The sequence below is a fragment of the Numida meleagris genome, chromosome 2, assembly GCF_002078875.1.
Source record: "Numida meleagris isolate 19003 breed g44 Domestic line chromosome 2, NumMel1.0, whole genome shotgun sequence".
NCBI classification, from domain to species: domain Eukaryota; kingdom Metazoa; phylum Chordata; class Aves; order Galliformes; family Numididae; genus Numida; species Numida meleagris.
In genome coordinates this window covers 2,415,371-2,437,865 of record NC_034410.1, presented here as the reverse complement: position 1 = coordinate 2,437,865, position 22,495 = coordinate 2,415,371, and the positions used below count along the sequence as shown (strand labels likewise).

At 45.6% G+C, this 22,495-nt stretch overlaps 1 protein-coding gene across 3 annotated transcripts in view; it reads left to right on the top strand.

Moving 5' to 3' along the window:
• ALS2CL (ALS2 C-terminal like) overlaps positions 1-22,495 on the top strand; it is a 65,107-nt gene that overhangs the window by 4,178 nt on the left and 38,434 nt on the right. Inside the window, exon 1 of one of the 3 annotated variants that reach the window (XM_021388715.1) lies at positions 15,727-15,837. The exons of the other annotated variants lie outside the window; for them this stretch is intronic. Coding sequence (XP_021244390.1) covers positions 15,802-15,837 — 36 coding nt within the window. The 5' untranslated portion in view covers positions 15,727-15,801. Of the gene's footprint in view, positions 1-15,726; positions 15,838-22,495 lie in introns of those variants that run through there. 3 annotated transcript variants of the gene reach the window in all.

The following is a 22,495-nucleotide window of genomic DNA, read 5'->3' as shown; positions in this document are numbered from 1 at the left end:
TGGGATGCTCTCAAAGCTTGGAGAGTGCCTTGCTCCTGAGCCCTGGAGAAATACTGCAGAACTACTGCCAGATCAAACAGGACAGATGTCAGAGCACTCAGAGCTGACCTTAGAGTTTCATTGATAATTTTAAGTTTCATCCCATCGTGCAATACTCTAAGAGCTGCCAGCAGAAGTGGAATCTGCTTGTCTCAGGCTGGAGTTCTGGCACTGGAAGCTATAGGGTCTGTACCCCTTCTTGGTGCACATTCCTTTCTTGACCCCCACACCAGTCACTTTTCCTCTGCTCATGAAGCTACCCCACTGACTGCAGGAGCAGTGTAGGAACAGATCTGCACTGGCCCCACCATATCTGCTACGGTGTAGATTATTTGCCCAAGGGGCAGCAGGGCTGCAAGAAAGGACATGAATGTATTTTATCTCCAGTTTTCCTACCGCAGAAGCTTGGAGAAACTCTACCTCAGTGTGAGTTTGTGTCTGATCTCTGAATGCCTGTACTATGAAGATGTAGTAGATGTTTCCTTATCTTCTCCCTTTCTAGACAGGGAATTTTCCTCCTGACTGAGGGAGTACTCGGGAATTTGAATGACCTGCAATTCCTTATTGTTTAATAGCTCCTTGGCTTAAAAGGTGTGAGTGGGGTGGAGATCTGGCCTCTTAAACACAGGTGTCTAGTCTAATCTGAGATGCTATGGAGTATACTTCAGCTGCCCATCCAGCAGGGTGCAGGTATCACACTGGTCCTCCACCATAAGTGTACTCCCATCAGGTATGTCTCATACAGAAAGAGACTTCATTGGAATGTCATAACAGTAGCCTCAATATCCTTACAATCACAGAATTGTCAAGGTTGGAAAAGACCTCTAATATCACCTTGTCCAACCCATCACCACCGTGCTATGATTCAGTGAAACTGTGTCCATCCTTGGATATGAGGTGGTCAGGAAATCTTGTATCTTCCCCTTACATTGTCTGTCTTATGTTGTGAAATCGCCCCAGTGCCTCAGTTTCCCTACTGATAACAGAGTTTCCTCAGTGTTTTGAAGGGAAATGACATGTGGATTTGATACAGGAATAGGTACTTGGGCTCTTCTATAATTTATGGAAGGACGCTATAGTTAAATCCCTACTATAGGGCCCTAATTCTGTTAAAATGAGGAAAGAGAGGTTGATGGGCACAGGCAGCACCAAAGAGTTGAGATTCAGGCTAAGAGCAGGAATATATGTGTTTGTGTGTGTATATATTCACCAGTAGACAACAAACAGCTGTTTGCATTGAAGAAGTTAGCTAAGCTCTGTTTGCTGAGAGCCCTTGTGTTACATGAACCTATTAAATGTGTAGACATTGAACTGAACTGTACTTTGAGTCTATAAGGAAGATTCTCATGATTGCCTGTTTAGGTGGGAAACGGACACGAACCCGATGCCTCCATAGAAGCTAGGTGCTGACAAATGGTATGGCAAGGGCTCATTGTAGATTCAGTTCTTAGTCTTCTGTGCCTCAGTTCCCCATCTCTGAAATAGGGGTAAGGGCATTTCTCAGGTATGTTAAGAGAATAAATGTTACTCATCAGGTTGTCTACACCAATCCCTTTGGTCCTAGTGCAGTGGTGATGTGGTAGGGTCGTGCATCCCAACGAGCAATGTTTATTCTCTTAACTGATGTCCTAGAAGATCGGAGGTTAACAAGCACTCACTGCCAGTGATCTTCCATGTTATGATGTGCTGTGGTGCAGCACAACAGAGTTAAAACTTGCCAGTGAAATCTCAGAAGGAGTGTTAGCAAAACACATCCATTGGCTTATCACAGAATTGTTTGAGTTGGAAGAGACCATTAAAGATCATCTAGACCAACCCCCCTGCAATGAACAGGGAAAACATGCTTATATCTTAATTGTAAAATCATAGAATACTCCAGCTTGGAAAAGACCCATAAGGATCATCAAATCCAACTCCGATGAATGTAGAGTATGATCTGAACTGGCAACAGCGTTTTGGTAGCAGCTGAAAACATTTCATTTCTAAAAAGTAAAAATATATCAAAAAGATGCATGTCTGGCTCCCTGCAGTGCCCTTCCCTTCTCAGCCCATGAAAGCACTGTTAAAACACAGCTGTAATGGATACTAGAGAGCTGGAGCTGCTCTCCAATTACTCGCCTATTTGTGCAATACAAATCATAATTTAGATCATTCCTAATGAAGGATGCTTCCTGTTGAGTCTGGAGTGCTTTGGCTCCCAGGGGATCCTATTGAGAGCCCATTTGTTGTGGTAGGACTGCTGCATGAGCCTGTTCCTTCCGAGATGCCTTAGTTACTCAGCACTGCATGGCCTCACTCTAGTGCTGGGGCTGGACATGGAGCATTTAGTGCTCAAAACCCAGAACTGCTGCAGCTAAATGAAGGGAGGAAGAAAATCTGACTGGAGTGGCGTGGTCTTGTAGGGAGATCTGGAACAAAGGTAGGAATCTGTGACAGTTACTGCTGAAAGACCTCCATTTTCAGCTACAGGAATTCTTCAGAGTTTTTGCAAACCCTTTAGGGTAGCCTTAACCAGAATCAAAGATGCTTGTTGTATGTGAAGCACTCAGTGTGACTTTGCTCTCTCGGGTATCATAGCTCTCCAGAGGATGGGTCTTTCCTTCCAGACTTGTTTCTGATGGGCACCTGGGAAAGGGAGCCAGATCTAGAGAGGAAAGCTGTTGGGCAAGGGAAATTGCAGGCTTAAGTTGTTCCAAGGGAGGTTTGGGTTTGATATTAGGAAAAACATATTCTCAGAAAGCATGGTAATGCACTGGCACTGGCTGCCCAGGAAGGTGATGGGGTCACCATCCCTCGAGGTAATCAAGAACCGTGGAGATGTGGCACCTGGGGACATCCTCCTTTAACTGCTGCACCATATATGCAGAAAACATCAGAAGTGGAACATAGAGTAGGTAAAATTTTGATGATTAAAGGCTCCTTAGTCTAAGTAATGCAGGAAGAATAAACTGTTGGATGAGTAAAGAGGTGCATGACTAAGTACACAGACGCATGGTCTTACAGTCAGTAGCATGAAGGTCAGTGACTGAAACATTTGCCACCAATTTAAGGCCAGTTGTGGAGGTAGTTGTGGACAAGGAAAAGTGTATCTTTAAATGAAACTGAACTTGCATTGCAGGAAAGAAGCAGAGATCTTCACCTTCACTTCCTCTGCTTTCCTTGGTTTCACAAAAGCTCTTGATGTAAACCAACACAAAGGAGCAAAATGTGTTGAATATTTTAGACAGAGGTTCAAGGGGAAAGAGCATAAAGCAAGACTGCTGAGTCCCGACCATTTATGCAGGTGTTTAATCACATTAATTCTTTCAGTTCTTAGAATATGAACTGAGAACACTAGGGCTGAAATATGCAGTGAAACTACTGTAGCATAGTGATCAAGTTACCACAGCTTAATAAATCATTGCTCATTTGTGGCAGCTACCTATGTGCACGCAATGGGACTCGGTGACAGAAGGCTGAGTCTGCATTGCTACGCCTCTTGATGGAAAAAGCTTTCCAAACTCATAAGTGGATGGAAAGATGCAGTACTGGCCCATACTTAAGCCTCTTAGCTTTTGGAGACGGCAAATACAGTGATCAGGAGGAAAGAAAATATCTTAATGAGAGTAATTCTTAGTAGCTGTAGGAAAGCAGAGCTGTTGACTTGTGCTTGGCAATAAGTGTCAAGATAAGAGTGATTGGATCAGGGGTAAAAGGAAAAGATGTAAGGAGATGAAACAAAGCAGAGATGAAATTGTGGAGCAAGGTAATTTGTATGAAGCTCCAAAGGGGAAAACCAACCAATGCCTCAAAGAAATGGTACTTAGAGCTCTATCGAGATTGAACTTGTGTCCTTGGTCACAAGTGTGGTCCAGAGGTGGAAGATGTACGGGTGGATGAAGAGACTGTAGTTGGACTGATGAATAACATCCTTGCTTCATCTGTGCAAGACAGCTGCCATACATTACAGACTCCAGAAGAATGGAGTCAGTAGAGAAAATTTCTGCAAGAGATATTAAGCTTTGTCATTAGCTGCAGGAGGGTGTTAGGAATGCAGAGGATGCAGGGAAGAATCAGCATTAGCAACACTCAACTAATAATGGAACAAGGGCAGGTTTTGCAGGGGCAGAGGGGGCAAATAGATGAGCAAATATATATTAAAGAAATTATGTATGTGTTGGATGTTAGCCTCACTGAAATAGGTAGCTGGGCACTGTCTCCAGGTATATGGAAAAATTGGGACTGCAGGAGGAAAAAGAATTGAGCAGGAAGGAGTAAATGAAAGGTTATAAAGCTCCCTGCATGCTGAAAGAGTGCATAATCGTGTTATAGTAAAAAGTAACTTATGGCTTAGTTAAGTAACCTAAGTTTAAATGTAAGGGGGGGGGGGATGGAGACCTTGGTAAATATTCCACGTAGCCTTTATGGAAGATCTGCTGCTCCAGAGAGCACAGATGAAAAACAGGCAGCGTACAGCACAGTGCCTAAAATAAGATTAGATTGCTATGCTCAGAAAAGTGAATTCAACTCCTAGCCAGCACCAATTGTGAATATTAAGCCCAAAGACAGACTGCTGGTTTGGGCCTCCCTGGCAGTACAGTAGAACAACTCCTTAGACTCTGACTGCATTGACTACATCTCCCATGGAAACTGAGGCACTCAAGTCACTTGTTCATCTCAGAATCATAGAAAGGCTTGTGTTGGAAAGGGCCTTAAAGATCATCCAGTTCCAACCTCCTGCCATGGGCTGGTTGCCACTACAAGGCTGTGCTGCTCAGGACCCCATACAACCTGACCTTAAGCACCTCCATGGATGGGGCATCCACAGCCTCTCTGGGCAGCAGTGCCAGTGACTCACCACCTTCTGAGTAAAGAATTTCTTCCTCACATCTAACCTGAATTTTCCCCTTTTTAATTTGAACCCATTTACCCTTGTCCTATCACTATCTGCCATGTAAAAAGTTGCCCCTCCCCCCCCACTTGTAAGCTCCCTTCAAATACTGGAAGGCCACAAAGAGGTCTCCCAATAGATGCCATTAGCTATAAACATTTCTATCTTAACCTTCAGTCTAGATCTCTCCCTCTAAAGTAAAAGCATCTGTCTTTACTTAGATACTTAAAAATGCACGGTACAAATAATTAAGTCTAAGCTGACTGTTCCTGAGTTATGTTACAGCTAAGGGAAAGTGGCACTTACATAGAGTTATTCACCTCACTGAGGCAGCTTATCTTGATCTGATGAATAAATGAGCATTTCTTTTTTCTGATGGATCCTACAGTCACTAGCTCAGAGGTGAACGTCAAATTCCGGGATGCCCAGCTTAGATCAAATAAATGCCACCCTTGACTTCCAGTTCTTTACTTTAGAGGTCCCCAGCCTCTGAAGGCACAAGATGTGATTGTGGGTATCCATCCCAAACCTTGCTGGATACCATGGCCCTGAGTTTCATGGAGGCCAGGGAAAGCTCCCCCTGAACCTTTTGTGTCTTACAAGAGAGGACCTTTGCATTGTGTGCAGGCACTGCTTTTACAGCTCCTCCAAGTGCCCAGCACAGGCTGGGAAGAGGCAGAAACCAATCCATGAGAAGCAGGAGTTGAGCTGACATTGGACTCTTGGGGCTGTAAAACATCTACGAACCCCCAGAGCGCTAAATCATTTCCAGGCATGTTGCACTTCTAGGTCAGAACAGTTTGACACTGGCTCTTCTAACGAGAAAAAAATTCCAGTTTGCTTTGTTTCTGATTCATTTCAAGCAGAGAAGCTCTCAGTGGTGTTTGGGGCTGGGGCAGGGTGAGGAGCCAGCAGAGGTATCAGCTCCTGTGGGAAGGAGGTAGCTGCTGGAGACAGCAGCTCTACTTGCTTAATATGTTGGTGTATTCAGGGTTGGGGGGGAAAAAAAAGGATTGACTAAGATGATTTGGCTGTGATAGCTGATAAATCTGGTATTTGCCATTAGATTACAATGTAGGTTTGGTGTTGCCCTGGTCATGAGGCTTGCTTGCAGCTCCTGGGCTGGCTGAAGGACCCCTCTCATGGTTTCAGATTGCCAACCTCCTTCATTCCCTCCTGGTACCTTAGTTTTTTTCATACCTGGACCAATTCACAATCCTGTGAACACCAGTTTAAGATTGAACCCAAATGCTTCTTTTCATCTGAGAATGGCAGCAATCACAGGACAATCTCTTTAGCATCGCTGTAGCATTTAGGATTACTGTTAGCAGAGTCTATGCATTGATTCAGGGATGCATTACCTCTGCAAGCAACTAAACTGGTCTGAGAGCACATCTGTTTTTTCCTGAAGTGCACACATTTTGGGATCTGGGAAGGCTCAGTAACTTTGCACCCTATGTGGCCTCTGTCCCTCTCTCAGAGCCTCTCTCCTCCAAGGGGGCTATGACAGAATTTTCTGGAAAAGATCTTTGTAATTTTCTATAATATATTTATTTCAGCTGGCCTGAAATACTTGTATCTTCATTAAAGATGCTTTTCTTAAAGCTAACACTTAGCTATTAAAGCATCATCTGTGCTGCCTGTGTATGTTTTCCTGCATTATTATTTTTCTATTTGTTCTTCTATTGTCAATTAAATCTATGCATTCACATAGGAAATCAACCTCAGGAGTCCACTCTGTAATTTAACCTGTCTCCATTTCAACTATAATCACACCTGAGCATTTTTAGATAGTGCATACAGTCCCATCCATCACATTAACTTTTAGACTACAAATGAGGGATACTGTCCCTTGAGTCCAACAATACATGGCTATGTATCATATAAACTGAAGCTATTAATAAATAGTAGAAAAAATACTTTGTCTTTGCCCTACTATTGAATCTGTGCTACATCTTTTGCATGGAGTCCAAGCTTGATTGTAGGGAGACCAGAAACATCGTTATTATTCTTGATATCTTAATAAAAAGAATGGACAACAACTTTGCTCTCCATGACTCTCTGAAAGGAGTTGGTATTGAGGTGGGAGCTGGCAATAGGATGAGAGGTGATGGCCTCAAGTTGTGCCAGGGGAGGATCAGGTTGGGTACTGAGAAAAATTTATTCTCTGAAAGAGTGGTGATGCACTGGCACAGGCTGCCCAAGGAGGTGGTGGAGTCACCTGGAGGTGTTCAAGAAATGTGGAGATGTGGCACTGAGGGATGTGGTCAGTGGGCATGGTGGGAACAGATTGTGGTTAGACTTGGTGATCACAGAATGGCTTAGGTTGGAGGGGATCTTAAAGATAACCTAGTTCCAACCCCACTGCCATAGGCAGGGTTGACATCACCTCAGTGGTCTTTTCCAACCTTAATGGTAATATGATTCTGTGATTCCATGATTCTAGTTTGATGAAGCTTCTGAAGACTTTTTTTACATGACTTCCTAGGGACAGAGTTTTACCTTTTCTCTAGGAAGCTCCAAACTAATCTAGAGACTTATCTAGCACCTGATAACTTCTGAGCTTGTGAATGCATTTTACCTGTGGGGTATGCGAGTCACCTAGATAAAGCTACATAGGTGTTTGTCTTCACCAATACACCTGTACAGTTACAGGTGATGTTGGACAGGATGCTCTTGGGGAGGAGCCCCCAGCTCTGCCTGAAGTGTAGGTCTCAGCAAGGCATCTTATGGAGATGCTCCTTGGGCACCAAATGGGCAGGCCCAGGGCAGCCCATGGAGCTAATGCCAAATGTACTTTGTCCAAGGGCAGTCTGCAAATATGAACTTTTGCCTTGGATATACGTAGATAAAATATCAATGACAGAGAAAAGCTTTTTGTCAATGCAAATCGATTTGATAATCAGAGGCTCTGATTGCCTCCTCTCTCCCAGTGGAAAATGCACACAGTTATGCACATTTAGAAACACTTGGACATCAACTAACCAAGAACATCTTGTTTCCTCTCTCCACCTTACTGCAGGTTTGTTTGCTTTTCTTTTGGGCTCACCGATATGCTCTGATGTCTACTCCCTTTGACCTTCTCTCTGTTTGCTCCGACGAGCTGGCTTAGCACAAATTGAATTATTTACAATAACTACATTGTGTAATTATTTGAAGTAAAAAAATCCTTGAAGAGCTTTAGAGCTGTCTGTAATTCATCTGCCTTAAGTCTGATTGAGCTGTAGGTGTCCCTATTCACTGCAGGGAGTTAGACTAAGTGGCCTTTAAGGGTCCCTTCCAATTCTCACTGTTCTGCGATTCTATGAAGTACAGAATCTGGCTCTTCATCTAATCACATTTTTGGATATCTGGTAATTAACCTGCAGAGTAGCTTGAGTTTCTAGATGAGATTTGCTCTCACCAACATGTTATAAGGAATGGATGTGTTTTCAAGAGCCTGGTCTAAGTAAATCAGACCAGAAAGCCACACCTGTTTTATAGCCATCTGCCTAATTTTGACATTTACCCTTGCTCTACTTTGGCATGAAGACAAATCCTGGAGAGTGTGTGTCTGTGAAATATCTATCCTCAAACAGAAAATGTCAGGCTGTTTATTCAGGTGGTTGTCTGGGCACTGGAAATGGCAAGAAAGGTTAAAAAAAAAAAAATCTTTCTCGTGAGGTAGAAGCTGGGTCTGCACAGTGACCCAGTGAAGCGTACTTTGTCAAATGTGCACTGCAAGAGAAAGTTCTGCCTGGCTTGTCACCTTGAGAGCTGCTGTAGGGTTGAACAGCTTGGGGAAAATGCCTACAGCAGCATGCGTGCATTTCCAAAGGAGCTCTCAGGTTCTGATTTGGCTTGCTGGGGATGTTATACCATGGTCAGATAGGATAAGTTTGGTAGAGCCATTTGAAAATACTGTATTAAGTAACTTTAGATTGAGACAGAGATGAGGCAGAACATTGGGGTGGGGATATGAACTCAGCACGGCTCGTGTTGCCCCTGATGCGTTGGTGGTAAACTGTTAAAATGTGCAGACCAAAGGCTGCAGAGATTGGACCCAGCTCGATGTGAGGCTGGGTGAGAGGCAGAACAGGTAGGAATGCTAGGACTAACATGATGAAACTACATTTTCTTCTTCTAGCCCATTAGAACACACAGAGCTACACCAGCACAGCATTTTTGAGCAGCATAGCTAAAATCAGGAATGTGAGCAAGGCGAGCTCTGCTGTAAGAACATGCTGATGCTGCTCATTGGCACCAGAGCACTGGGGCTCTGACCTCAGACCTTCCTCTAGCATGGCTCAGCCTTTTAGTTAGGAAAAGTGATCAAGAAGTTGAAAACAACTCCAAAATTTTTGGCAGCTGTAACTTTAGGGACTCTCTTGCTTCTGAAAAAAAACAGCAATTAAATTGTAGCTGCTGTCAGAGTGCAATCTGCTCTTCCTTCTTGTTTTGTCCCAGACTTCCTGGATGGCCACATGAGCTGTGGGTGACAAGCACCTACTCCACAGCTAACATTTTGGTTGAACTAGAGGAAATGAGGGGAAGGTAGAGGGAGAAACATGCAGCACAGCTGCTTAACCTGGATGGGTGCATCCATGGACAGGATCACCTGGGTCAAACCTGGTCGTCGTCCTCCGTCCCTGAGCGCCTGACATGGGGCACTTGTTGGGCAGGCAATATGGGGCTGGAAGAGCTGTGCTGTGAGTTTTCATGCTGTCTCAATCCACCTTCGGAGATTAAAAGAGCACTGAGTGCCACCTGTGATTGATCATGATGCCCTGCCCAGGGAGGCAGTGGAGTCACCGTCCCTGGAGGTGTTCAAGAACCATGGAGATGTGGCACTGAGGGACATGGTCAGTGGGCATGGTGGGATGGGTTGGGGTTGGATTTGATGATCTCTGTGGTCTTTTCCAGCCTTAATGATTCCGTGATTCTATGATCACTAGCTGCTGGCATTTTAAAAGCATCTCCTTTACAGTGCTGGGCCTGCAGAAAGCAACAAGCACTGCCCGAAGGAGCCTCTATCTCCTTGGAGCCACCTTAAATTCCTCGCTTTCCACCTCTGCATGGAAAAAACAGGATTCCTGACCACCCCCAAACCCCTAACCCACAAAGCAAGTTGCTCCTTACCTCAATTAATTGCGCTACAGCAGCTCTGGAGCACGACAAGAAGAGGGAGGAAGACCTCATCCAGGAGAGAGGATGCTGCAAGGGTGGATCCCACGCCATCTTCTCTGCCCGGAATAATCTCTGACTTGCTCTGTGCTGTAGCCCAAAGCAGGAGAGGTGATGAATAACCGAGCTGGCTGTCAGCAGCGTGCAGCATTTACCAGAAGCCGTTGCGTGCTGTCCCGGCCCTTTCGTTACTGCCTTCCTGCTAGCCCAGCAGCCACAGAGCTGACGCTGGGAGTCATTAATTAATTAGATTGGTGTCACTTACAAAGTGCTCTGCTGCTTCTCCAGCTGGGCTTCGTAGAGAGGGATGCAGGGAGTGAAGTAGCCCTCGGAGCTCCTGCTGTTCCACGCAAGGAAAGCAGTTCACTCATTGAAACTGGGGCTTTTTTCCTTCTTTACAGCTGCTGACTGATTGCAGCTCTCCTGCTCTTGTTTTCTTCCCTGCCTGTTGAGAGAAGTCTCTTCTCCTAATGAAATAGGGCTGTAAGCCAAGCTGATGCATCATCAGCATCATAGCTACCCTATGCTAGCGGAGTCCAGTGTTACTAGAGATGAACATTTGATGTCTCTGGATTTTAAAAGCATCTTTCATCCCTGGAGGACCTTGGGGGGGATGTACTGCTGTATTTTGCAGCTTCATCTGATCTTTAAGTCTGGAGGGAGTGGATGGCAGCTGGGAAGAGCATCTGCATAGACTAGATATTAGGAAGAAATTCTTTACTGTGGGGGTGGTGAGACACTGGAACAGGTTTCCCAGTGAGGTTGTGCATCTCCCCCTCCCTGGGAGCATTCAAGGCCAGGCTGGATGGGGCTCTGAGCAACCTGCTCTAGAGGGAGGTGTCCCTGCCTGTAGCAGTGGGGTTGAAACTAGATGATCTTAGAGGTCCCTTCCAACCCAAACCATTCTATTCTATGTGTTGTAGGCAGTAGGAGCTAAAGCTGAAGGACTCAGGTCTGCTCTAGGGGCTCAATGAATTTCTCTGGATGGGATGGAAAAGGAAAGCACAGATTTGAGGGACTGGAGGACCCTCAGCTGGTTTGCCCTTCCACCTTCGGCCACAGAGTGAAGAGGAGGGAGAGGAGGAGAGTGATTGGATGAAACGGGTTAAAATGCTAAATTAAACAAGTCGTAGAGATTGAGCCCAGATGAATGCACTGAGCATGTTCACTTAGACATGGTTTAGTAGGCATGGTGGTGATGGATCGATGGTTGGACTTGATTTTCTTGGCGGATGTCTTTTCCAACCTATATGATTTTATGAGTGGGCATGGTGGGGATGGGTTGATGGTTGGCCTTGATGATCTTAGAAGTCTTTTCTATCCTTAATGATTCTGTGAGTTTTATGAACTTTCCAGCTGTAGCTTTCTGATTTCAGAGGAAGAAGTGAGTGCTGGGCTAGGAATTGTTTTGTTTTTTTTTTTTCCCTCCCCCCCCACAGTATTGGGAGATGTGTTATCAAAGATCCACTTTGGAGTCCAGTTACCAGAAACCCACCAGGAAACACAAAATTGTTTAAAAATAACTCTCCTGCCTCCTTTGCAATGGGAAGCATAAAACATTGAGGTTTCACTGCCAAGGACTCAAAAGAAAGAAACCAAAAGTCCTGAGCTTGTTTGCTTTTTGCTTTTGAAATATCATGATCATAGAATCACAGAATGGCTTGGGTTTGGAAAGGACCTCAAGGCTGACCAAAGTACAACCCCCATGCCGCAGGCAGGGCTGCCAGCTGCTGGATCTAGTACTAGGTCAAGTTGCCCAGGGCCCCATCCAACCTGGCCTTAAACACCTCTCTGGGCAGCCTGTTCCAGCACTGCTCAGTGAAAAACTTCCCCTGGACATCTAATCTAAATCTTCCCTTTTTCAGTTTAAAACCATCCTCCTTTGTCCTATCACTATCTAGCCACGTAAAAAGTCAATGTCCCTCTTGTTCAGAATCTCCCTATAATATTGGAAGGCCGTAATGAGGTCTCCCCTGTCTTCATAAGACAGGTGCTCCAGCCCTTGGATCATCTTCATGGCCGCCCTCTGGACCCTTTCCAAATGCTCCACATCTTTCCCATACTGGAGGCCCCAGACCCAGGGGCAATACTCCAGATGACGCAGCCACTCAAGGCCTCACATCAGTTCTGTCCTACTGTATTTTGGAATAACTGAGTTAACTGTATTCTCCTATACCCAAAGTAATTTATTGTAGTGTTCTTTTCTGGGAGAAGTCAGGGGTTTTAGATAAGAAAACAAACAGTGAGATCTGGGAGGATCTGGTCACTTCTGCTACTCTGTTTTCAGGAGAAATAGCTAAATAGCAAATTAATATTTTGATAAGCTCAAACAGGGCTTGTACTGATTAGTATTAGTGATTAGACTGTGAAGACTGGAGGAGAGTGGAAAGAAGATGCTGGTGTGCCCATTGCATTGGAGGAAGAGCAGCAGTTTGTTTCTCTGTTGCATTTGCAGTTTTACAGTGAATGCTCATTGCTTTGTTTCCCACTCATGAGATGATGAGAAATTTTTGGAAAATTGGTGTAAGAATAGGGCATGGTGGGAAGGGGAGGCAGGATGCTGTGTTACTGGCCTCATCAGCAGACAACAAATGGTGGCAGCAGTGAGACAGAAAATTATGTGTCTGTCTCAGAAGTTGTACAGCTTGGTCCTCCCTTATCCTATGAAAATTCCATCTGGGGCTCTGAGATCCCAAACAACGGTTCACTGAGCTGGTTAGCTGGTTTTAATGTTTTCTTTTTTTTTTTTAACCTTTCTTTTGTAAAGAAATGGGGTTTTTGGACAGGATATTTCACCTGCTCCTTTCTCTTTCACTGCTTTACCTTCCCTCCACTGGACTTCTAAAGCCTCGTTGCTGTTATTGTAATTCAGCTGAAACTGGCCAAGGGATAAAGGCCAGGGAGATGGTGAATTTTTGTGTAATTCATTTAAAAAAAATGTGATGTCGGATAAAATCTTATTAGATTTACCATCCTTCCTCCTTCCACAGGGAGTATGAGGGTAATTCTTGCTTGACCTTGATAGGCTGAGAATTGGGCAAAGAGGAACTTTATGAGGTTCAACAAGGACAAGCGTGGAGTCATAGAATCGTTAAGGCTGGAAAAGACCTCTAGTCCACATGTCAGCACATCCCCACCATGCCCACTGACCATTTCCCTCAGTGTCTCATCTCCACGGTTCTTGAACACCTCTAGGGATGGTGACTCCACCACCTTCCTGGGCAGCCTGTGCCAGGGCCTGGTCACTCCTTCTGAGAGGAAGTTTTTCCTAATATTAAACCTGAACCTCTTCTGGCACAACTTAAGGCCATTACCTCTCATTCTGTCCTACACCTGGGAAGAAATAACAACATGCATCAGTACAGGCTGGGGGCTGAGCTGTTGGACAGGAGCTCTGCAGAGAAGGACCTGGGTCAACAGCATGACCATGAGCCAGCAGTGTGCCCTTGTGGACCAGAATGCCAATGGAACCCTGGGGTGCATTGCAATGAGAGTGGACAGCAGGGTGAGGGAGGTTCTCCTCCCCTTCTATACTGTCCCGGAGAGACCACATTTGGAGTACTGGGTCCAGTTCTGGGCTCCCCAGTTCCAGGCAGACAGGGAACTGCTGGGGAGAGCCCAGCAGAGGGCTGCAGAGATGGCGGGGTCCTGGAGCACCTCCTGATAGGGAAAGGCTGAGAGCTCTGAGCTGTTCAGCCTGGAGAAGAGAAGGCTGAGGGGGGGGGAGGGGGGGTGGAATCTGATCAGTGCTTATAAATATCCAAAGGACATGGGCCAGGAGGATGAGGCCATGCACTTTTCAGTAGTGCCCAGTGACAGAACAAGGGGCAATGGGTGCAAACTAGAACGCAGGAACTTCCACATGAACATGAGGAAGGACTTATTTACTTTGAGGGTGTCAGAGCCCTGGAACAGGCTGCCCAGAGAGCTGCCTGGATGCTTTCATGTGTCACCTGCTGTAGGGAACCTGCTTTAGCAGGGAGGTTGGTGTGGAGGATCTCAGAGGTCCCTCCTGACCCCGACAACTCTGTGATTCTGATTCTGTGACACCAGAAGATCTGCACTGGGCACAGCTGCTGTGGGCAACTTTGCTTCTGTGCTCTGCATCTTGCTAGACAAGCAAATGCAACTGCAGAGCCCAAACCCATGGCGAGCTGGTGACCTGGAGTCTCAAGGATGCTTTGCAGTGAGAAAAAGTGTTGTAAAACTTCTGAGTTTAGCAATAGTGAGGAAGTGGGCTTTGCAAAGAGGGGAAATGGTTGTCTTTTCCAACAGACAACCCTACCAGCAATGACACCTCACCAGGTAAGGTTAGTAGAAGCCCAGTTTGAACATGCTTTTATGTACTCACTGGTTAGTGGATGACAACCAGTCTTCTAGTGAAACCACGGCACCTTGTCAGCTTCCTATTTATCGCCTGTGTCTTCTGCATCCTTTTGAGAAATAAGTGAAGTGTGGATCTTGTTAGACATGCCAGCTTGCTAATCATCAGGATGCTGGCATTGCTGCACCATAGTGTTGTTTTGGAGAATGTAGCAGCCCTGAACCATGCAAATTTACTCTGTGTTGCAGTCAAACCACTGCAAGTGGATGGAGATGTGGCTCCTGCCTCCTCATCTTCTTTACCTTGGGGCTTCCTCACTGCCTGCCTGTATTTGGGCTAATGGACAAAGAACCATGGGAAATTCAGGGTCTGGTATCTCAGGAAAATGCCCCAAGCTTTTAAGTAGAAAGCAGGGCAGCGAGTCTCCTTGCTTCTTTCTAGCCTTATTGATTTTTACCATGGAACTGGGATTTCTTAACAGGAGGTTTCTAATGCAAACACGTTTGCATTGGGCGTCTGGCTTGTTGTGTTCATGCTCGCTCACACATTGTAAAATTGTCCGCATGCACTGTTGATGGAAGCCTGAAAGACTTTGTCTCCTCTCCTTCCTAAGCATGGGATCATCCCTGTCCACCCACCCCCTACAGACCCCATACTCTTGAGCATTACTCCCAGGCTTGTTCTGTTCTCTCACTCTTCCCGGAGTAGTGAGGTCCAAAGCCCACACGCTTCCTGCTTTCTGTGCTCTCAGACTTCCACGGAGAGCAGCCCGTGCTCCCAGTTCCTCATTGCTCTCTGACATGAGCAAAGAGAAAGCAGCCCTAGGGCACGGGAGGATTCTTAAATACCTTCTGCTGCAGTTTAATCCCCAGTACATGGCAAAATGCGTTCCCCTTCATCCTTGCAGCTTCCCTGCATGTGTTTGAAGGTTACCCTCTGTCCCTGCAGGCTTTGTCTAGGAATCTCTTTTGCAGAAGTACAGAGGCTGCAATCGTTTTCAGCCTGTTCTGTCACAACTTGCCTGCCCTGAGTAACACAGGAGGGTGACGAGCTTCCCCATAGGGAAACCGAGGAACCAACCCCAATGCCTGCCAATGGGGAGCAGCAATCCCATTGCCCATCTGTGGCTGCTGTTTCTCTTTAAATTCCCTAAAAGCTATTTGAGGGTTGAGTTGCTTGGTGAAATGTTAATTGCGGAGACCTGCCAAGGGCCGGCAGCTTGCCAGGGGTTTCCATGTCTACCAAGAATGTTTTGCAGCGTGCTTCGGGAGATAAACGTTATTTCCTTGGTTGTTTTCTTTTTTTCTCCACTTTTTTTTTTCCCCCTTCCTTTTAAAATGAGCAAATAAAGCAGCTGAAAAGATAGAACAGGCGCTTTTCATCACTGCTTCTGCTTTCCACACCCATGGCTGCGTGTCCCCAGCTGACAGCTCAGCCCATGGTAAGAGGGGATAGGATAAGGGGAAGTGGTTTCAAACGAAAAGAGGGGAGATTTAGATTGGCTATAAGAAAAATAATAAGGGCAGTGTAGTACTGGCACAGGTTGTCCAGAGGAGTGCAGATACCCCATTGCTGGAGACACTCGGGGTCAGGCTGGATGGGGCACTGAGCACCTGGTGGAGCTGTGGGTGTCCCTGTTCACTGCAGGAGGGTTGCATGAGATAGCCCTTAAAGGGCCCTTCCAACTCAAATGAATCTATGAAAGGGTTTTGTGTTCAGGTGACGTTTGGGTGGGAGATGCTGTTGGGGTGGTCTTGTGGGACGTTGTGGTCATATTGCAAAGGATTATTCTGTGCTATGCTGAAGGTCAGGGAGCTGCAGCTTTGAATCCGGGTTAGGTTCTGTGAATGATAGTGTCTCTCTCCTAAGTTTAGTGTTAGGGTATTTCACGGGGCTGGGATGCACATATCTTGTGGATGCATCCACATTTAAGATACGGAACAATCCAAGGAGACTGAATTCAGCAGAATCCTTCCATCTCTACCTCTGTGAAACAGGAATGCTGCCTGTTTCCTCACTGCATGGAGGCAAACATTCACGAAGTCGACAGGGTGTGTACTGCAGGAGCAAGGTGTCATGGTGCCATTCACCTCAGTGTTGTCAGACAAGGTGCCTTTGTTCCTTCAGCACCACGTCTCTGGGCTGCTGGATTCATATTGGTGACATGCCCTGTGGTTGTAGGTGGCATCCAGCCCAGTGGGACAGGAGCTGGCTGTCCCCGTGTGACAGGAGAGGTCAAACCAGGCCTACGTGGTGCTGTGGTAAGAAGAAGGCCACAACTCTTGTGTGGCCACAGTGGGAAGATCACCTCCTGGTCTGCTCGACCTCTTGGGACAGTTTCGTAGTGACTCATTGCTTTTACAACAGAAGTGGTTCATTAATGTGTTGTCTGGCCTGCACTGCTGTCCCAACAAGGGTTTGGGGAACTGGGAGGGATTGGAGTGTGGGGAAGATTGGGCTGCAGCTCACCTCAGTTTTCTGATTTGCTCCTTCGGGGCTTTCCCCTTGTCATCTGCTCCCACGCTGCGTGTGTTTGTGGGTGGAGAAAGTCCTTCCCAGCATCCCAATTTCATTGGATGGTGCTATCAGGTGTTACTGATAAAAGCCAGCTGGGTGATAAGCAGGGGGACTGGTCTTGGCTTCAAGTCAGAAACATCCTGTGCATTGAGAAAGAGCAGAAATCAATTAGGTTTTTTACATTCTCCTTCAGCAAGGCTGTTGTATCTCTGTACCTATGCATCTTTGCTCCTCTTTCATGTCTCCATGTGCCAGATGCCTCTGGCTATTGGATTCCTCTGATCCACCAACTGAATACATGAGACGGAGCTTGCCAAGGAGTGGGAGGAAGGTCCCAGCATTGAAGCCAGGGTTGTGACACCCTGCTTGGATTGTTTGGTAAAAGTCACTGTCCTCTTCTGTGGTCAAGCATGGGACAGCCCTGCACCATCCTCCAGCTGGGCAGCTCTTGGCAGCCCAAAAGGACACAGGCAATGAGTACCTGCTTATCTCACCGGTACCACTTCTCTGCCCTGACTCAGACAAATTGCATGTTATTTTAAGTGCCTGAAGGGTTGCTATTGTTCTCCCACAATGAAAGAGCAATGCATTTTTTTTCAGTATTGTACGCTTTTCTGGAAACATCCATCCAGCTAACTAATGACTGAACATCTCACTTGCATAGAAGTAGTAGTTCCGAGCTGAAAGGTGACGGCCAGGTGCTACATAGGTCTCTTTTTATCTGTGTTCATGCTTTCTCCAAAAGCATGTACTCTTATGTAATTGGGATTGGCTGCCAGAGGCTGGTGTTTGTTTTCCTCTTTAGCAAGAGGCCATAGTTGGACAAGCTACTACAGAGCAATAAATAGTTTTGAATCACAAGTCACACTTCATTCCTGTAGCTAAGTGGGCATTATGGGTTTATTTAAAAAAAGACTTTATTGTTTCTGTTTGTCTTTACAAAAAAAAAGTAATCATCCAAATGGAGCTCTTATGCCTCTCTTGAACTGGCAGTGTATTAAGTAGCTACTGTATGGACTAGTACTTCTGATTTGTTTTGTTCTGTGGAACAAGATTCAGAGTAAGCATATTAGTCATGGGACACCATACCACATGATGTTACATGTGCACTTGAGCTTGTATTTGGACATGATGAGTGGCTTGGTGAAATTGCAGAAGTGCCCCTTGTCTTCTCAAAGTGTCTGCAAACTATCTGGGCCCTCCAAGGTCCTGAGAGCCACCTGGCATTTTGAAGGCATCTACTTGCAAGACAGACAGACATCTCAATTGGTCCCTCTGCCCTGATAGCAGAGGTGAGTACTGCAGCCACACAGAGGTAGGTGCACCTTGATGTGGTGGCCATCACCCCCATGCCCATCTGGTTGTTGTGTCTTTGCAGGCTCATCTACAGTGCTGTGTGAGACAGGCTGAGGATGGGACCTGTTGGTGCAGCTGATGATGAACAGTTTCAGCACCACCTTGTTGCAGGTGGTGTTTGTCCAACAGGCTAAGGAACTGGTACAGCTTGACTAACAGGCACAAGACGACTAACACATGTCATTCTTGGGTACTTTTTGGTCCTTGGATCAGGATCAGTGTTTAGTCCATTATGCTGGTGGCCAGCGTGCTCCTGTTTGTTTTTTGCCACTTACCAGCTCTTACTTACTCTAAAAAGAACCAGGTTGGAGAAGGCCATCTAACAACAGGTTTCACTTAACTAAAGCAGCTTTCTGTCCTGGGCCTTGTCCATGCCTTTAGGATGACCACACTTCTACTCGTTAAAGGACTGGTAGTGAGTCCTTACTGTTTCAACACTTATGCTGTGCCAGTGTTGAGAACTAGGTGGGACAGACTTGCCAAACATCATGTAAACAGCTGAGGAAATTTAATTTAGGACTACTTAAACAAAACGGTAGATTGTGCATACCTGTAGGGATCAGTTCTCTTGAGTCTTCAAGCAGAGAGCCATTGTAGGATCAATACCATGACGTTTCGTCTGAATCTGAGCTTCATCTAGGAGACACTGAGACTGGTGGTTGTAGGAAGATGTTGTAGCCTCTTGGCTCTTCATAGAGCTTTTCTATGGAAGGAAATGAGCATGGAAAGGAAATAACCTGGATTGTGATTTAAAAAACAAACAAACAAAAAAAACTTTACATGCCTTCTCTTATGCTTGCTCTATGCTGGTCCTGCTCCTAGCCACTCTTGTTGCAGTCTGTCCCTGATCTTCTCTCATCATCAGCTACATCTCTAGTGGAGAATACGGAAGTATACACATGACAGTTTGCAATGTGTGCTACCTGAATTCCCCTGTCCATGCTGATGGGACTGGAGAATTTCTAGAAGTGACTGGTTTCTACACTCGTTTACTAGTGAATGGTTGCTCAGATGTAGAAAACATGTTTGTACTCACTGTCAATCCTAGTGTTCTGCCTTGTTTTCTAAGCACACCTGCATTGCATACCTGTCTCACCCTTTAGGGAAAATAACCTTGTGTTGCCTCAATGAAAAGAACCAGTACAAATTTGATTATCACAAAGGTTGTGAAAGTTCTTTTGCATGAGATATGAATAATTACATACATCTAGCTACTGTTTTCGTGCACAGTTTCCCAATGGCACACATAAATACCGTGCTTATGGGCTTGCAAGGCACAGGAGTTAAAGAGTATGTGTCTGGATCAGAAATCCACCACTACATTAGAGTAAGAAGACTCAGTGTGGTCCCAGCAACTACAATTGCCCCCATCCCTGCCAAGGCATCAGACAGTCTTGGGCCATGCCTGCAGCAAGGCAGCAGAGATAACGCATTGGTGCTAGCTGGGAACACGGGCTTGGTGCCATCTTTGATTTATTTCCTCCTCATTTCTCAATTCAGCCCTCTTTTTGCTTGATGCTGATGTGCATCTAAAACTCTTTAGATGCACTGAGAAGTCAGCAAAGCTGTCTTTTTTTTTAAAAACAGTGTTTTTGGAGGGAAAAGTAAACCATTTGATACTTACATTTATGCTAGGATAACTTTTTTGGGGAGGAAATAAAAGTTTTTTCACGTCTTCCAGCAGCCTCTGCTGTTCAGCCTCAGCAGGAGCTGAGGCTTTTCTTAGTGGCACTGTGAGAACTGGAGGCTGCAGACTGTGTCTTGCTTCTCTGGGGCATTCTTCAATAACCTTCTATCGGAGCTGGCATCGTCAAGGATGTTCTTAACTGAGTGAGTCATAAGACAGCTATTTCCAGAATGGTTGGTTCTTGTAACATGGGGTGGTATTGCCTTGGTGACAGAAAGATGGGCCGGCCAGCAGCACTGACTCAACGTATACAGTGACATTAGCCCCAGAACTCAAAAATTTGCCCAATTTCAGTACAGGAATGTAGGCTATAAATAGGCCAAAGCAATGAAAAACAAGAAAAAAAAAAACAAAAAAAACACAACCCTCCTTGGTGGAAAATGCCACTTGTTTCAGGGAAGCTGTATTTGAAGAACTGAAGAAATTTTCTCAGTAATTATAAACTGGGGTGAGATTTGGTGGAGGATTCTGTTTCCATGGCTAAGAACCCAAAGCGGAAGGCAAAACAAACAAGGCAAACTTCTCTTAGTTTTCTTGATCAAAGCTAGTTTTGTATTTTCTTGATGAGTAGATGCTTTTAATTGACAGAGATGGCTGAATGCCATCTTGCTGTTCCATCTAATTAAGGCCAGACCTGGACCTCTTAGAGAAAGCGTGTTTGTTGGTACCACAGCACTACAACTGTCTCTCTTCTTATTAGCTATCTCTAGTGATGATTTTACATCTGTCTTTAAAGTGTGTTTCCCCAGAGGGGCACTTGCAAGTGCAGGAAACAAAGCTGTAAAACTGTAGTCAAGCAGAAGAGCAAAAAACCAAAGCCTGCAGCACATGTTGTTGCTTGCTGTGGACAGAGGAATGCTGGTGGCATCCCCTAAGCTCCCATGTGGAAATAAGTCTGTCTTTGAGATCTGTGGCTGCAGATAGCCAGAGACAATTTCATTAAGAACAATCTGGATAATGAGGGAGACCTAGACCTGACTGAAATCTCTAAAGACATCAGTGGAAAACCATTGACTTATTTTTTTTTTTTAAGTAATTAGCAGAAGAGGCTTCACAAAGCTCCAGGTGTAGATTCCTTTATTCAGACTCTGGCATTCAACATGTCCCTGATTTGTGGTTTGGTTTGGCTTTTGCTATTGAAAGTCTATGAAGTTTACCTTGTAATTTAATTTAATTTTTAAAAGGAAAAAAACCAGAAATTTTTGTCTTCAGGCAAAATGAATTTTCCTCCAGATTAAATCAGGATGGGGGAGACAGTTGCAGTATTGCATTTATAAGATGGGAAAGATATTTCACATACAGCTTCAGATACTCTTGAAATGTCTGTGTATTTGCTATTCTTCTACTGCCAAAATATCATGGGTAGAAAAGCACTATCAACACTTCTCCTGTATCAATCCTCTATCTTGAGCAAATGCTATCTTTGCAATATTGGTGACAGATTGTGCTGTGTCTCACGCTCCAGCCCAGACCTACTCTGGTCCCAAAGACTGGCTGTCATGGAATCACAGAATGGGTTAAGTTGGAAGGGACCTTAAAGATCATCCAGTTCCAACCCCCTGCTGTGGGTTGGTTGCCCCCCACCAGATCAGGCTGCCCAGGGCCCCATCCAACCTGGTCTTGAGCACCTCCAGGGATGGGGCACGCACATGTGCTGAAGGCCCTGGGTATGGCTGCAGGGCAGTCAGCAGTCCTCACTCTAGGGCAGCTCAGTGATTGTTCAAGTAGGAGCAAATCACTGTCATTTTGGGATTTTTGTAGTAAAACAAGGTCAATTCATGCAGTAAAAACTGCAGCAATCTGGTATTTGCTTCACCACCAGCTGAGTTGTTTCTGTGTTGTGGACAGCTGATGGTGGGAAATGTCTGGGTCTGGAAGCTGGAGCTCTTATCTCAGTGCTGAGGACAGAGGGAGCAGGGATGTGAAGCTGCTCAGAGGAGGATGAAGAAAGCAGATTAGACAGCTAGGATCTGTCAGAGAAACCTGAAGGACTGAGGGTTATCAGGCCTGTAGGTAAGCTGGAGAAGAGGAAGGGCAGCAAATGAGCAGGAGCATAAGGAAAGAAAAAGATGTGCAAAAGCAAATGGTTGTATCCCTGTATGCCAGCAAAAGTTCTCACTGCAGCTTTACCACATTAGAGTTGAAAGGCAAAAAGGGGGAAAAACAGGATTCCAAGGAACACTTTGCCAAGTCACAAAGCTGAGCTTGAGGTCCAGGTCCAAATGTACTCAGTGGGGTGAACCTGAAGGGAGCAGAGCTCCTGGGCCATATGTGCAATTCTGCTGGAGATCCACAAACCAAAGTCAGTGAGTGAGGAAATGCTCAGCACTGCAGACTCTGAGGGTAGGTACTGTCATAAACACTGTCATGGAGAAATCTCTGTTCATTCAAGGTCTGGAGTCTGGAAGGTCCTCCTGGACTCAAGCACCTTTGCAAAGACCTTGCCAGGACTTGGAGAAGAGCTTGGAGAAGAGAAGGCTCCGGGGAGACCTCACTGTGGCCTTCCAACATTTAAAGGGAGCGTATAAACAGGATGGGG